A 15,995-nucleotide genomic window follows, 5' to 3' on the forward strand; every position below is an offset into this window, starting at 1 on the left:
AGTGGCAAGTCATATTTATCCAAAATACCATCGAAAATTCATGAACATAAGTTACATCAGAACAATATAGCTACTTAATAATTCAAGAGCACAAGAACTAAGTGAAAACACTATATATGTTTACAAGTTCACTGAATTTAAGTAAGTACGTATAGGTTTTATCATTTAAATGCAAATCAAGTCTTTCTACTTAAATGAAAGATAAAGCAAACACCAAGTTACTTATATTTTAGAGTAATAATAAAATGGTTTTTTTTCGTTGAAATATATGAGAATAGGACTGTAGGAGAAGAGGACAAGATTGTGGACATTTTGTTTTCCAGATTTCATGCATAGAATATTTCCTATTTTTTGCGATTTGTTTTGATTTTATTTTTTGAGCAATAGTTAACACTGTAAGTTGGGGGTTACATATGTGGACACATGTCCAAATTATTTTGTAAGGTGTAAAAGTCAGTCTTTTCTACCCGGGTGGAGAAGATTCGGTCTTTTAGTGAAATAATTAAGGGTCCTATTATTGCGGACCGCAATTTGTGTTGGGAAGACTCCCAAAAATAAACAATTATTACAAGTGTGCCAATGGTCTAAAAAAATCTAAAAAAAAAAACAATTATTACAAATATGCCATTGGTCCCAAAAAAATTGAATTCAAAACCCCAAACTTAAACGATCCGGCTAGGTCATTTGGACTAAGTCCCAAACGACTTGGCCACACCGTTTGGGATTTAGTCCAAACGACCCGGCCACACTGGTCAAGAGCCCAAAAAACATAACTTTATATTTTTTTCAAAGCTTCAAATTTAATCCCGAACGACGCACCGTCGATGATGAGTCCAAAACAACATGCCATGTCGTTTTGGACTCAGTCCAGACGGTGTGGCCATATTGTTGGAGACTTCGTTCAAACGGTGTGGCTATATCGTTGGGGATTTTTCTAAGTCCAAACGGTGTGACTATTTTTTTTTAAGTCCAAATCCCAAACGACATGGCCACATCGTTTTGGACTCAGTCCAGACGGTGTGGCCGGGTCGTTTGGATTAAGTCCCAAACGGTGTGGCCAAGTCGTTTGGGACTTAGTCCAAACGACGTTTAAGTTTGGGATTTTCGAATTCAACTTTTTTGGGACCAAATGACATATTTGTAATAATTGTTTCTATTTTAGATTTTTTGAGACCAATAATACACTTGTAATAATAGTTTTTTTTTTGTGAGAGTCTGTCCAACACAAATTAGGGTCCCTAAATAACAAATACCATAATTAACAGTATCACCAAATGAAACATCAACAAATATTTGATGTACAAAAGGCGCAAAGGGCAAAAACGACAGATTCAACCCCCAACATCATCGTTTCGTCCCAGCTTGTAATCATCCAACATTGGGCTAAACTAAAAGTCGTATGACAAGTCTTTAGCCGCACACCTATCCCAACCACAGACATTTGGAAGAGTTCATTTGCATGTTATTTATCATTTATATCTCCATTTTTTCTTCATGATTTGAAATAGTCGGAGGTGGTCGCCATTTAGTCCATTTCAAGATACAAAGTGTACGATTGATCAAATGCAATACTACGATGGGTCTTATTACATGTATGTAGTGGTAGTGGTATACAGTATTGTTTTCCCACGAGCGACTCTATGGGTTGGATTAATACCCAAAAACCGGACCGTCCTTTGAATGAAACTAAGTTGACTCACTAGCAGTAGTGGCAGAAGTATAAAATAAACTAGTAAATTATATTTGAAATAAAGAACATTTGAGATCGAAATAAAAACTCCGCATATCTCTCTCACTCTCAACAAAATGACATCCTCAACTGACACCGAGTTCGTAAGTTTATACCCAACGCCTTGTCTCGTTTTCACATTACTTCTTTTTTACTAATCGCGAGTTTTAACCTTACTGTAGGCATCTACCCAGTCAGGATTCGGAGTAAAGTAAGTCACGTTTTAAATACATATACTTAATCGTAATTTCACTCTTTAATTTGAATGTTTTCTAGTGATTATGCATTTGCTGAGGCTGGAAACTTAGAACACTGTGCAAAGTATTTGAATCAGACACTTGTTACTCATGGATTCCCAGCTTCACTTGATCTCTTCGCTACTGATCCGGTACACTCTGATTTATTATTATTATTAGTAATTACTGTTTTGTTACTTACTATTTTTAACTTGTTTTTGTTTTATGGGTTTTTAGGTATCGATTGCGCGGACTTGCAACTGTATTTATTCATTACTTCAACAGAGACAAAGAGATATTGAGTTTAGAGAGTCTTCAAATGAACAGAGACAGAGGTGAATGAATCTACATTGTCAAATTTTAGTGTAATGTCACATGTATACAAGTATAGTTATAATTTTATGTGGTCTTCTATGGCGTAGATTGGTATCTGATATGTCGAGGTTAGAAGCCAAAGTTGAGAGGCTTGAAGCACAGTTAGCAACTAAAGATCGAGAGTTGGCCACATTGACACGAACGGTCTGACTTCTGAATGTGTTTCTTATAGTTATTATTTTTGCTTTGAAGATGTCTGTATGTGAAGCCCTTAATTTTGTTTCCCTTTAAACTTTCATTGATCAGGAAGCTAAAGCTGCTGCAGCGTTCAAAGCTCAAATTGAAAAGCTGCAGCAGGAGCGTGATGAATTTCAGAGGATGGTTATTGGTAATCAGGTTAGGATATTGTTATCCTTTCACACTTGAGTTTTTGCTGACGTTATTTGAGTTGTATGACACCTGACAAATAATCTTGATTTGTTTATTGAACCAAAAGCAAGTGCGGACTCAGCAAATACACGAGATGAAGAAAAAAGAAAAGGAATATATAAAGTTGCAGGTAGACATCCATATCACATTCTTTTGGGGGCCATGTGCATGAATTGTTCACTTGGTGGTGTTAGTAGAACATGATGGATAGAATAGATGAAGTAGAGTTAAGAGATATGTAATATATGCTCTTCAGGAACGGTTAAACCAAGTTTTGATGGAAAAGAAGAAGGAATCAAGGTCAGGCATGGAGATAATGAATTTGCTTCAGGTATGCATTGATATATCTATGCTGCAACTGCTTTAGTGAAAGTAGCCACCTGGAGCCACTGATGCTATTGTACATGTTCACAGAAAGAAGGACGCCAGCGTGGAACGTGGAATGGAAAGAAAGCTGACAGTGACTTCTCTAAAATGATTGTATGATGAAATTACAACAGCATTCTCATTTGAAGTATGGTGACTTTTTTTATATGCACAATAACCCTAGGTTCCGTCATATATGCCAATGCAGGTGGATGCTTATGAGATAAAGAAGCAAGAACTCATGACCGAGAATGCTGACTTAAGGGCATTATTACGTTCAATGCAGGTGACTTATGCGAGTGCTCATTTGCTAATAGCATTTGCTATTGTTGACATTCATACTTTGCCAGCGTTTAGAATTAATGAATTATCTGTTAAAATATCTTTTGATCTAGGTTATTGTAAAGAGATATCTTTAATCTCTGAGGTTTTTAGTGCCATTATTGCTGTCATCCAACTGCATACACTCATTCAAGTCATTTTGTCATTCTTTCTAATATATTGGTAGGAGGTCTGTTGATAATTCTTTTTATATTGTAAAATGCCTCTTAAGCAGAAAAAATGTTCACGAACATATATAAATAAATAGGTTAATTAGGTGTCCAGTGGCCTACTGGTCAAGCCTTGGGAGGTTGGGCCCTCCCAAGGTCTTGGGTTCGATTCCCACCTCCACTAGGGAAAAGGGATTTAAGGGATAACATAATAAAGTTCTAACTATGAAGCATAGACATGTAGAAATAGAAATAGGTGACTTTACTTTCACCGTATATTAAAGTATCAGCAAACAATATGTAAGGTGACTTTACACCACATGCTATTAACTGATGCTATAACACCAAAGTTCCATTTTGTGTGTGCATGTGAGTGTATCATTTTTTCCCCAGTATAGTGTGTTTCTAGTCTTTCTAGTCTTTATGTTAAAATTCTCCTTGTTGGACAAATAAAGGTTGAATGCTTGCTGACTGCCAAAGTAAACTTTGTGATTACACTGACAAAATTGTGGATAAATTCAACATTAGCTGACTTTAAGAACATGTTTTTAGACTTCCTGAGTAATAATTTAGTAATTTTATAATCACCTGGAATGTACACTGCCAACCATGAAAGGAGCATATGAGTGAATATAATTCAAACGTCAACTAGATAAGATTGTTTGCTGTTATAGCATTTCCTTCAAAGTCTGAGCTTACTTTGGAGTATGTGGATCTATAACCAAGTACTTTAATTAGTATTCCATGTCAAGCTACACATATGGCCTGGTTCTTTGAACAGTTGAACTGATGTAGAACATTAGTCGAGTCTATCAGTGTCATAGGTGTGCACCTATGTTCCCTCTACATATTATGGGCGTGAGCCCCTTAGTTGAGTCAAAGCCCATGGTTCGAGTCCATTAGTTAGTTGGACACATGTCGTGTTCCTATTGGTTTATGCTTTCTAGGTTTACTTTAAATAACGGGCTTGTAGTTAGGGTTTTAGTAGTTGTGTTTATGTGTGTGATTTGTGATTGAGAGATTTAATAAGAAAGTGATTTTTAGGTCGTCTTTTAATTGTGTTTCAATTAAAATGTAGATTCAATTAAATTGAAACTTCCGCCAGTAAGATCTACATTATTTGGTATCGGAGCAGATTAATTTCAGGGGTTACTATTCATGGTACTGTTCACCGAAAATAATGTTCACCGGGTACTATTCACCGCGTCACTGTTCACCCAGGTTACTGTTCACGGTGATTTATTTTTTGAAAAGTCAAATTTTTTTGTGTTATTATGGTGAATAACAAAGCAACTCGAGGTCGTCCTCTATCCATCGATACTCGCATGTCTCGTTTAGAAGAAAGCATGAAGAACATGACATAGACGTTCCAGAACCTGATAGAAGCAAAATTTCCAGTCCAAACAAAGGTGCAACAACTACCTCCACCACCACAAAATAATGGTTCAGTGGCTAGTACTGATGATGTATCTCAGGTTGATGGTTCAATCCCTCTTCTGAACCCTTTTGCGCCTACAGATCTAGAAAACAACGGAGAGAACAGAGTTGGCATGAAAGATAACACTAACAAGGAACCTCTTTTCAATGAGGAATGTGAGGGTGTACCCCTCAATGATGGTGCCGCTCGGTTGCCGGCAGGTGTTGAAGCCCCCCTATTGGGTGCTCCACCAATCTTTGATAAGTACGAAGATCCGATTTAGGAAAATTTTGTGACTTACTTTGACAAACGAAGTGATTTGTTTTTCAAAAAAACACGATTGCAGATTTGGATTTCCTTAAAGAAAGTCACATATGTTGGTGAAGTTACAAGCTTTCAAGACGAGCCATTAGTACCGAATTTTTTGTGTGCATTTTCTGGTTATTGTTTTCATAATTTGTGTGCAAGAGCATGTTGTGGGTTACTGATTTTAAGCCAGAGAAGCTGCTACAAAGGAAAAATTCATGGTCGGATTCCTTTCAGCTGGGGTATTGGCCGATTTCCTAAAGCTTGTGGACATGGTTCTCTTTACCTGAAGTTTTTGTTGATTAGAAATTCGATGACGAATTTTTTTCGGTTGGGGAGAGTGATGTAGAACATTAGTCGAGTCTGTCAGTGTCATAGGTGTGCACCTATGTTCCCTCTACATGTTATGGGCGTGAGCCCCTTAGTTGAGTCCAAGCCCATAGTTCGAGTCCATTAGTTAGTTGGACAAATGTCGTGTTCCTATTAGTTTATGCTTTCTAGGTTTACTTTAAATAACGGGCTTGTAGTTAGAGTTTTAGTAGTTGTGTTTATGTGTGTGATTTGTGATTGAGAGATTCAATAAAAAAGTGATTTTTAGGTCGTCTTTTAATTGTGTTTCAATTAAAATGCAGATTCAATTAAACTGAAGTTTCCGCCAGTAAGATCTACATTATGAACACTATTCTGATTACTCTCAAGGCCCTCCAAACCGCATAAGGCAATGCATGGTTACAGAGATGGAATTTTGATTTACGTCATGAACATCTGGTTACTATATAAAAATTTACCTCTTAATGGACAATAGATGGCTGGTGTGTGTACAGGGGGAGTTTTGCAATTTTGGTATTTTTTAATATTTTAATAGAAAAGAAAATGCTGGTGTGGCCCACCATTGTCTTTTTAACAAAAATGAAATGCATAAAAGCTAGAGTCCTAGGCACATGTCTAAGTACACAGGTAGATCCTAGAGTCCTAGACACATGGTCAAGCTTTTACGAATTGTAAGCAAAGTACTAAGTTAACAATTTCGTTTTTAAGTTTTAATTCACAATGTTTCTATTCCAAATCCAAATGACATAATTTCATGACATGATTTGTGCTTTTCTTTTTTAACAGGGTAATGTTAAGTATTCACCATGAATAGTTTAATTGGTTGCTCAATGGATTTACCAAAACAGGAAAAAGTTTACAATGGATAGAAAATAAAATATCAGGGATCATAATACAATTTATCATTTTTATGGTATGGAGCATTGTATACGTGTGAAACTCGTGAACACGGCTAAATTTAAGTATTTAATGATCAAGTCTGGGAGTGCCTACCCTTCCTTTCCCGTTGCAAAGCAAACAAAGGAAAAAAAAAAAACACGTCTCCTGTATCAACAGTCAGGTTTTTTGAAATGTGTTAACATGTGTGTAGTACCTGATAAATAACCTGTTTACATTAGCAGATTTCTAGAATAAGGGATGCTCTTGTTTGGTAGGACTCTTCTAGTTGTATATCAAGCTTCTTCCATCGTTCATAGTTTATAACACTTTGACACTTGATGCATTTTTCTTCATTATTATTTTGCCTATTCAATGTTTAAGTGTATTTGCCTTTCAAGTATGAAAATCCATTGGAAATATGCTTTTAGAGTATCTCCATTTTATAACTCATGCTCCTTTCTTTTTGCCTGTGCAGATGGATATGCGTGAATTCTTAAATGCTCCAAATGGGTTATCGAAACAAACAATGGCTGTCAATGAACGACTTGATGCAGACCCCCCACAGTCTCCGTTGGGTGGGAAGACGGTAATGGTCCAGTCATGGTCTTGAAATGCAAATGGATTGTCTGCTCTGAATGAGTCATGTGTTTTACGTTTGAGAATGAATACTACTTGCAGGATGTCTTTGACCTTCCATTTCACATGGCTAGAGATCAAATAGAGGAGAGTCTGCGAACTAAGATGGCTTCTATAAAGGTGGTTATAATATCTTTTACAAAACTGCTTTCATTGGTTTGTTCTGTATCCTGGAACACATTTTGGTTTATTCTGTGATTGTTCACGATGTTATTGTTATAGTTTTTAACTGTTCATTGTGGATTGGAAAGGAGCGAATGTTTCAACTACAAGATGCACAAAAAGGAGCAGAGGTCACTTCTGAAGCAACTGAGAGGGAGCTTGAACTTGAAGCCCAACTTGTTGAAGCAAGGAGCATCATCCAGGAGCAGGTAGCATACTTTTCTTGTTATAATGTTATGTATAATAGTTCCGGTAAAGTGTTTTATATTGCTTTTAGCTTTTAGCTTTTAGCTTTTGGAGAAAGGAGCAAGGTGTCAGTAACGCTTCTATAATCTTGTGATAATTGTGTTCTTTTCGTTACTCATTGGTGGAAACCACTAAAGCATATGCTTTAAATCCGTACTCTGTTTTTTGCCTTGCTTTTGTCGATTTTGTTGGATGATCCTAATAATTAGGGAAAAGGAAAAACATAGTGAAGGGAATATGTGGATGCTTACTGTTGGAGATACACTATAGGCAAGTCCGCGAATCATTAGATCATTTTGTAAACAAAGATGACGAACACTACCACTAGTGAGTAGTGAGAAGCAGAGTCGGGTCACAGTCTAAGGTACTTGGAAGAGCAATAGGAATGCAAATGATATTAATGGGGTAGATGAATAAATCTATATTCTTTGGTGAGGAGTGGCTAGTGATATAAACAGGATCACATCTTTTTTTAATTCTGGTAAAGTAGTATTAAATGTGTAACATGCCATGGTGCCTCCTCTTCTCCTTCCCCTTTCATTCTTCTCTATATTGTGACATCTCAAATTTCGTTAGACTTAAAACTAAATAATTTTCACAACCTTGCTTAGAAACCTACCAGCATTACAAATTTCTCACCTATCAGTGGTTTTTTGGGTGGGGGTGGGGTGGAGGATGGACTAAATTGTTGTGTCTATTATATCTTTGAATATTAACACACAAGTGACCTTGGAAATTTGTTGTATTTAGGCTTTGAGCTCTTAATTTTCTCAGTACAAAAAAACTAGGAAGTACACCCCTCTACGTGGGTATATGGAAAAAAAAACCTTGTAGTCTCTGACTTGCTGCCCAGTGGCACTTCTTTAAACACTGACATGGTTAGGCGATGCATTGAAAGTTATTGTGTTTTGCACATGATGTGCCCATGCAACTGCTTATTTCTATACGGGCTCTTAACTCCCTTGTCAATATTAAGAGTATGAAATACACCCCTTTTTGTCGGCATATGGATCAGACATTGTGGTCTCTGCTTTTCCATTGCTACTTCTTTATACATTGACATGGCTACATGATACGCTGAAAAACTAAACTTGTCGAATCGGTGCATGTGATAAATCTGGTAACCAACCTGATCAACTGTGAGAATCTAGAACCTATGGTTTTAATTTTTAAGTGCAAGGTTAGGGGCTAAAATACCATGGTCCATGGACATGAGAGGTTCCTGCAACTAATTGTTTGCTAAAAAAGTCCAGATTTTAATGTGCATCCCTGTGAAAATGTTTGGATGGGAGGAAACCTCACTTAAGGAGCAATTTAGTGACATTTATAGCTTGGAGTGCAACAAGAAAGCTTTGATTGCGGATTATTAGGAAAATAATCCAAATAATGAAGGGATGGTGTAGAATGTGTCACTTAAAAAAATGGCCCGAGTGATTGGGAATTTGAGAGTTTCGACTTTCGACTTTCGAGACTTTCTTACAGTCCCATTCAGATAATGCGATTAGGGGAGGTGGACTCGAGAAAGTGCATTTGAACTAGAAAGATGGGCTTACAGTGAAATCCTTTTACTTGTTCTTGGCCAAGGACTTTGCCTTGCAAAATCTTGAGGCGACTAAAGAGAATTATAAATTTCCCACAGAAAAGGATTTGGAGGAAATCTATACCTTTCAAAGTGGCCTTCTTTTGCTTGCTTGCTGACTTGGGAAAGACTAAAACGGCCGATAAACTTAATCGAAGGGGTATGAATCTGCAAAACTTATGTTTGCTTTGCAAGGGGTTGGAGGAAAGCACTGATCATCTTCTTGTCAATTGTACACTAGTGAACAATGTATAAAGGATTTTCTTCTTCTCATTCCATAGACCTTGGGATCCACCCTAAATGTTGGAGATGCAATAGTGACGGAATTGATTGGGGGTCCTTTGTCTAACAAAGCCAATATGGGTAGCAGATCATATTCCTAGTGCAATTGTGTGTGACTTTATTGAAGGGGAGAAACTTGAGGATCTTCTAACACAAGAAGAAAGTACTGAACAAGATAGTGGAAGAGGTCAAATAAATTTTGTTTGATTGGGCTAACATGTGGCCAAGCTTCTGGACAGTGGGTTATATAAATTTTATTTGTAATTGGGATACTCTTGTGACTTAAGGGAAAATCTGGGTATGACTGAGGAGCTCCATGCTACCTTAGATCATTATTTGTAACTTGTAACATGTATTGAAATTGAATGAGATGAATTGAGTTTTATCCATTAAAAGAAACGAAAAATTGTTTGATTGTCATTTATTTAGACTCACTAGGCTGTAACATATAGACTGCAACATATTAACGAAAAAAAAAGATTGACTGTAACAGAGGAAGAAGATTCTGTACTTGTTCCACTGGGAATCTTACGGAACAGGTCCATTCTTCAATTTCTTCCTATCTTAATGATTGGGCAAGAGAACTTGATTCGTAGGGAGCTTCAATCCGAATCACATAAAACCTTGGAGATTGGATATAGGTCGGCGAGGAGCAAAACACTTGTGGGTTCTTTAATCGAAATTTTGTCTGACTTGGAGCTGTGCAATGTCTTATCTATAAAAGATATTAAAATTTTTCTCAATGTTTGGACATCTAAAATTTCGTTAGACCTGAAACTAAATGATTATCACAAACCTGGTTTTGAAACCTCCAGCATTGTAATCCTTGGATTTGCCAGTCTGTGTGTGTGTGTTTGTGCTTGCGCTAAACTTCAAGGGGAAGGGGGCCTATACTAATGCCTTTCTATATAATTTTGACATTAGTATGTAATGTACTTGTGGAATTACTTATTTATTTATTTATTTTCCTCTTCTTCTTCTCCCTCTTCAGTATTAAAAGACTAGGAAGTACACCCCTCATCATAGGTGTATGGAAGAAACATCGTAATCTGCACCAGTGCTACTTATTTATACATTAACATTGATAGATGATACGTAAAAGCTTGAGCTTCTAGAATTGGTGCATATGATTAATATGTAAACAGAGCTGATCCGGCGATAGATGCAAGGGGCCAAAATACCTGAACATGAGAGGTTCAGGTAACTTATTATTTGCTAAGTAGGTTGGGGTGCATCCGTACTTGTTACACACTTATACTGGAAATTTAACACAATAGGTCCATCTTCAAGTCCTTCCTATTTTTATGACTTGGGCCAGGCAACTTGATTCTTAAGGACCTCTAATCCAAGTCAAGTATGAAGCTTTGGAGACTGAATATAGGTAGGGGAGGCGAAAGAAACTGGTTCCCTCAAATTATATGGAAAAAAAATTTGTAGTTTCATATTTATTTGTTTAGTTAAAATTTATCTAACTGGAAATGGTACCCACCTGACTTTAGGAGTCATTAAAATCAACACGGAGGGAGCTTCACAAAGTAATTCAGGTCCTTCTGGATTAGGGGCAATATTTAAGAACGATGACTGTAATTTGATATAGGCATTAACAATTATATAGCTGAATGCCTTGCCATTCTAGAAAGTGCGGAAATGGCTATCTCAAGAGAATTGAATGTGTGGATTGAATCTGTGTGCATTTTGGGGTTCTCAAGTACTATGGTGTCTAAAGGAAAGGTGGATCTACAGTACTATTTTATCTCCATCACTAGGAGAAGCTAACCTTGCTGCTGACGAAGCTGCAGAAGATGCTATGAGTCTAAACTCTAGTGACCTATATCTGTACATTGGTAAACCTATTTAACTTAGCAAATGGGAGGCACCTGAGCAGATTTATTAAAAATTTGAATAGTGTTGTTTGATCTTTGTAGAGATACCATTAACACCACTGTACCTTGTAACTTTCTCATTCTCTTGTATTTTCAATAGAAATTTTGATTAGTTCGAAAAAAATGTTATCTGACTGGGAGCGATTCTCATCTATAAGATAAACTAAGGCATGGATGATTGCTCTGAATAGGAATTATTTCTGCATGACTGCACATTGACATAGTCTAGAACAGATTATATTTGAGAATTGACTATTCTTTTGTACTTTGTGCTTGGTCTGTTGATTTGTTACTTCTAGATGCAGGCATCAGTAATGTCAAAACATCTTTCAAAGTCCGAGAGACCGAGGTAGTTCCACAGATGTTTATTTTCTTGTTTGATAGATGTATGTTATACAAATATTTTCTGGGATTTACCTGAATTTTATAATTTGTATTGTTACAGGAGACTCAGTGGACATTTAGATTCTGACAGGGAATCTCTCCTATCGCCACCTGCTGAGGTATATGTTCTTGAGTTATATTTGCCCCTTCAGTTTTTAAAAGTGCCATTAAGGGAAAACCATGAAATATAGGACCTATCTTTAGTTTCACTCTGCAATACGTGCTGTGCATTAAGTGAATTGTTTTTCTCTAGAATTGATGTCCCTCGCTAGCGGTGTTTGATAGGATGTGTTTGTAATTTGCTGTTGTTGTTCAGGGGGTCTAGAAGCTTTGAAGTATGTGCTTCCTTTTGTGGCATATTGAGCATCAAAATGTGGCTTAGAGACGATGTAACATAGCAGAGAAGCATGTAAGCTTATCAGAACTTACTCCGAAAGAAAGAATGTAAACATAGGATCCAAAAGTAGATTATCTTATTGGAATGCAGAAGGCCCTGTAACTCTGTAATTGTAGCCTCAGATGTTTTGTGATCAATTAGACACTGCTCTATATTAGAATGTTTAATATGTATCAAGTGTATCTCCTTCAACCTGATTTCACTGTTTGTCTACCACACAAGAAGTGTCAGACATTGGATGCCTTGGTTCATCCAAGTGTAGTTTAAACACAGGCCAGCACCGATTATGTGAGATATCTTAGATGAGTTACCAACCGCTTGAAACTGTTGGGGAGGTCGAATCATATTTAGCCTTATTGGAGGTGCCCTGACAACTACATCTTCCTTTACAGTCCTTTGCTGAAATACTCCACAGATAATTATCAGTAGTCAAAGCCCTCCTGTCACCTAAGCTAACATGGGTGTTGAAAGCCTGTTTGGTTTTACTGAGACCAGCAGGTATCCCTGCAAGATGAACACCCTCAATTTGGAAGCCACTTTCTTCTACCTCTGTAACTGATGCTTCAACGAAACCTATCATAAGGTCCTGAACAGCTTCATAATCTTTCTCGGGATCTCTTGGTTGTATTTGTATGTTGTTGTAGTAAATTTTCAGGTTGTTGATTTGAAGGAGTCTTTATTTTGAATTTGAATTTGTAGAGTCTGTAGTTCTATTCGACGGCCCTTTGGCGATGGGAAGTGGTCAAAACTAATTATGCACGTTAAAAGGGAAAAATGTGCAATACAAATGGAGCATAGTGTGCATTTGATATGCACTTTTCCAGGGGACTTGCTGATGTCGTTGGTGTGACTGTATGGACCTTCTACATGCTAGACGAACCTGGTATCGTGATTTGTTTTAGCATCCAAAATAACAAGTTTATTGTCTAGTTTCTCACAAAGATTCAACTTGAAAACGTCTTTGTCAATAAACTTAATCACTAAAAAAAATGAACATGGTGCCGACATGCGCCATTTAATCATATGGGATTGGATCTATAAGCTGGTCAGGCGGTGACATGTAACGTAGTATAATCGCATCAACTACCTTTTAAATTTTGCAGTTTTAACCCCCAAAATCGCATTTAAAAGTATGAAGAAATTCTTGTACTCTATCTTTACCATTGCGGGGAGGTGTGTGACCTTCGAGTTGGTTGTTAAAGCCTCTTTGTTTCTCGTAATTATGAGATAATCTAATTAAGTTCACAACAGAAGGATTTTATTAGAAAATGCAAAGAAGACTACAACTTAAGCCTAGAAAAATATATTGAATGATAAAGCTTCGAAGATTAAGTAAATTTTCAACAATCTAAAGTCTAACCATAGCACTCGCAGTGTCAACTGCATTAGAACAATCGCGGGTTCTGCCGTTCGGGCTGGGCATAACTGCATAAGTTACTGACCCTGTCATGGGCCCGAGGCATTACCATGTTCTACCCATTTGACAAGTTAAGCAAATGTTTCCAAGTCTTCTAAAATTAGTAACTCCACATGTATAGAAGTCGCCCTACACAGTGTGCAAGTAGATATGGAACCTTCAAACCGAAACCACATTCACTTTTATACCCTTCTAAAACAGCGGATCTTGTTCCTAATTAAGACCCTTTCCTTCCCCTTCAATTATGGAAACTCAATATCTTTATATAAACGAACCCTCAACATGCATTCCATCATCAACAACACCATCCCAAAAACCTTTTATTCAGTTATTCATCAAAGCTTTAAGAACCCAAGACATAAACACTGATACCTAAATATACTTTGTCCAAAAACATGGCTAGCAAAGATCTTGGTTTCGCAAACCCGGACAACGCAACTCGAAGGAAGAGCAGTACTACTTGCACTGTTTCATTACTGCAAGGAGATGAAATCTTCTTCAGCAGAATTCTTTCACGAGACACTTCAAAAGGTTTTTCTTCTCATATATATCAAAGAACAGCTGAAGGTGTTCCTTTCAAATGGGAAACACAACCGGGTACACCCATTCACCCGCATGTTAACGGGCCTATTCCACCACTTAATCCTCCACCTGCAGCACATGGTTCGTTAACAAACCGGGCATGCAATACTAAGGCCAACAAATCACCTAGATCAACTATGTGGTTTTGGAAGAAGAGTAAGAAAAATCAACAAAGTAAGAAGAATGAAACTGAAAAGGGTGATAATAATGTTGGGTCGGGTCGGGTTGGAAATTTTGAGTTTGGAAGCCCTGATGTTGACTATTTGTCTTCTCCTCGTGATTCAAGATATTCGTCATACTCGGAAGCATGTTCTTCTTTTTACGATGGTTCTTCATCCACATCGTCATCAAGAAGTCTAAAGCGAACTGGGAAAACCAAGATTGATGGTCTTTATTGGGGTTTCCCTTGGAGTTTTACACGAATAATGATATGCATGGCTACGAAGAACTAATTTTTTAATAGTTTTTTTGAATTTATGTAATTTCGTTTTTCTAAGTATGTTATTATTAATTCAAAATACATACTTGTTGATTGACTTTAGGAATTTAACTAGCTTCCTAACCCATCTTACGAACGGATGCCGTTATATTAAATTATTTAAAAAAATATTAGTAACTATGCATTGAGATATGAAAATTATATTAATCACTCATTCAAATTTCTTGTACCACTCTATTTAAAAAGAAAGCACCAAACTTTGATAAAACCCATCGACTTTTTTGTTGTTGTTAGGTTTAATAATAGAAGTTTGATTGAAGTTTTGTGTGAATGCCCAATGTAGTGAAGATAATACTTAAACTACTTGAATAGCAAGACATTTCCAATCATAATAAAAGAATTATGATAAACACTACTTAAAATGTAAAACTATATTTGTCAAGACATTTATTCCCCCTACATATAATACAAACATGTTTTAGGGCTATTAGTTCAATGCATTTGCATCAAGTTTATGATTTTCCATTAATTATTTTTAAAGTTAGTTCAATGTAGTACGTTGCATCCAGTTTCTAATTTCTCATTAATTATTCTTTGAGGTTAGTTTAATACAGTTGCATCAAGTTTTTGATTTTCCGTTAATTATTATTTGAGATTAATTCAGTGCAATTACATCCACTTTATGATTTCCCGTTGTTATTAATTAAGGTTAATTAAGTATAGTTGTATCCAGTTTTCGATGTTTCATTAATTAGTCTTTGAGATTAGTTCATTGCATTTGCATTTAAGTTCCAATCTCCCGTTAATTACTTTTTGAGGTTAGTTCAATACATCTGCATCCAGTTTTTGATTTTCCGTTAATTATTTTTCTAGGTTAGTTCGATAGTTTACAATTTTTAGTTATTTATGTTTTGAGGTCAGTGCGATGCAGTTACATCCAGTTAACTATTCTTTGAGGCTATTTCAATGCATTTGCATTCAATTTCTGATTTCCCATTAGTTAATCTCTAATTTTAGTTTAATGCAGTTGCATCCAATTTTTGATTTTTCGTTAATTATTCTTTGTGGTTAGTTCAATGCAGTTGCATCCAATTTTCCGATTTTATGTTAATTGTTCTTTGAGGTTAGTTCAATGCATTTTGCTTCAAGTTTTCGATTTCTGGTTAATTATTTTTTAAGGTTAGTTCAATACAGTTATATCAAATTTATAAGTTCCCGTTAATTATTCATTTAGGTTAGTGCAGTGCAGTTTCATCCATTTTTCAATGTTTCGTTAATTAGTCTTTGAGATTAGTTCATTGCATTTGCATCCAGTTTCCGACTTCCCGTTAATAACGCTTTAAGGTTAGTTCAATACATCTGCATCTAGTTTCTGATTATATTATTTATGCTTTGAGGTTAGTTCAATGCAATTACATCTGGTTTCTGATTTCCCGTTAACTATTCTTTGAGGTTATTTCAATGCATTTCAATTTAGTTTCCGATTTCCC

General features: G+C 36.3%; 1 protein-coding gene across 2 annotated transcripts; it reads left to right on the forward strand.

Moving 5' to 3' along the window:
- Positions 1-1,333: 1,333 nt before the first annotated feature.
- On the forward strand, positions 1,334-12,264 carry LOC147508813 (uncharacterized). Of its 2 annotated transcripts, none has more exons than XM_086601176.1 (16): positions 1,334-1,833; positions 1,912-1,940; positions 2,006-2,117; positions 2,203-2,300; positions 2,388-2,484; positions 2,587-2,676; positions 2,777-2,839; positions 2,966-3,040; positions 3,124-3,189; positions 3,284-3,361; positions 6,974-7,084; positions 7,177-7,254; positions 7,386-7,505; positions 11,586-11,635; positions 11,732-11,789; positions 11,987-12,264. In XM_086601176.1, exons 1-16 carry the CDS (start codon positions 1,807-1,809, stop codon positions 11,993-11,995), a joined length of 1,161 nt encoding a protein of 386 aa, XP_086457302.1. In that variant the 5' UTR covers positions 1,334-1,806; the 3' UTR covers positions 11,996-12,264. The 2 variants fall into 2 exon arrangements, with proteins under 2 accessions (XP_086457302.1, XP_086457303.1); XM_086601177.1 differs by having other exon boundaries at positions 1,694-1,833; positions 11,592-11,635.
- Positions 12,265-15,995: the final 3,731 nt, after the last annotated feature.

Source organism: Coptis chinensis, chromosome 3 (assembly GCF_015680905.1).
Source record: "Coptis chinensis isolate HL-2020 chromosome 3, ASM1568090v1, whole genome shotgun sequence".
In the NCBI taxonomy this organism is placed as follows: domain Eukaryota; kingdom Viridiplantae; phylum Streptophyta; class Magnoliopsida; order Ranunculales; family Ranunculaceae; genus Coptis; species Coptis chinensis.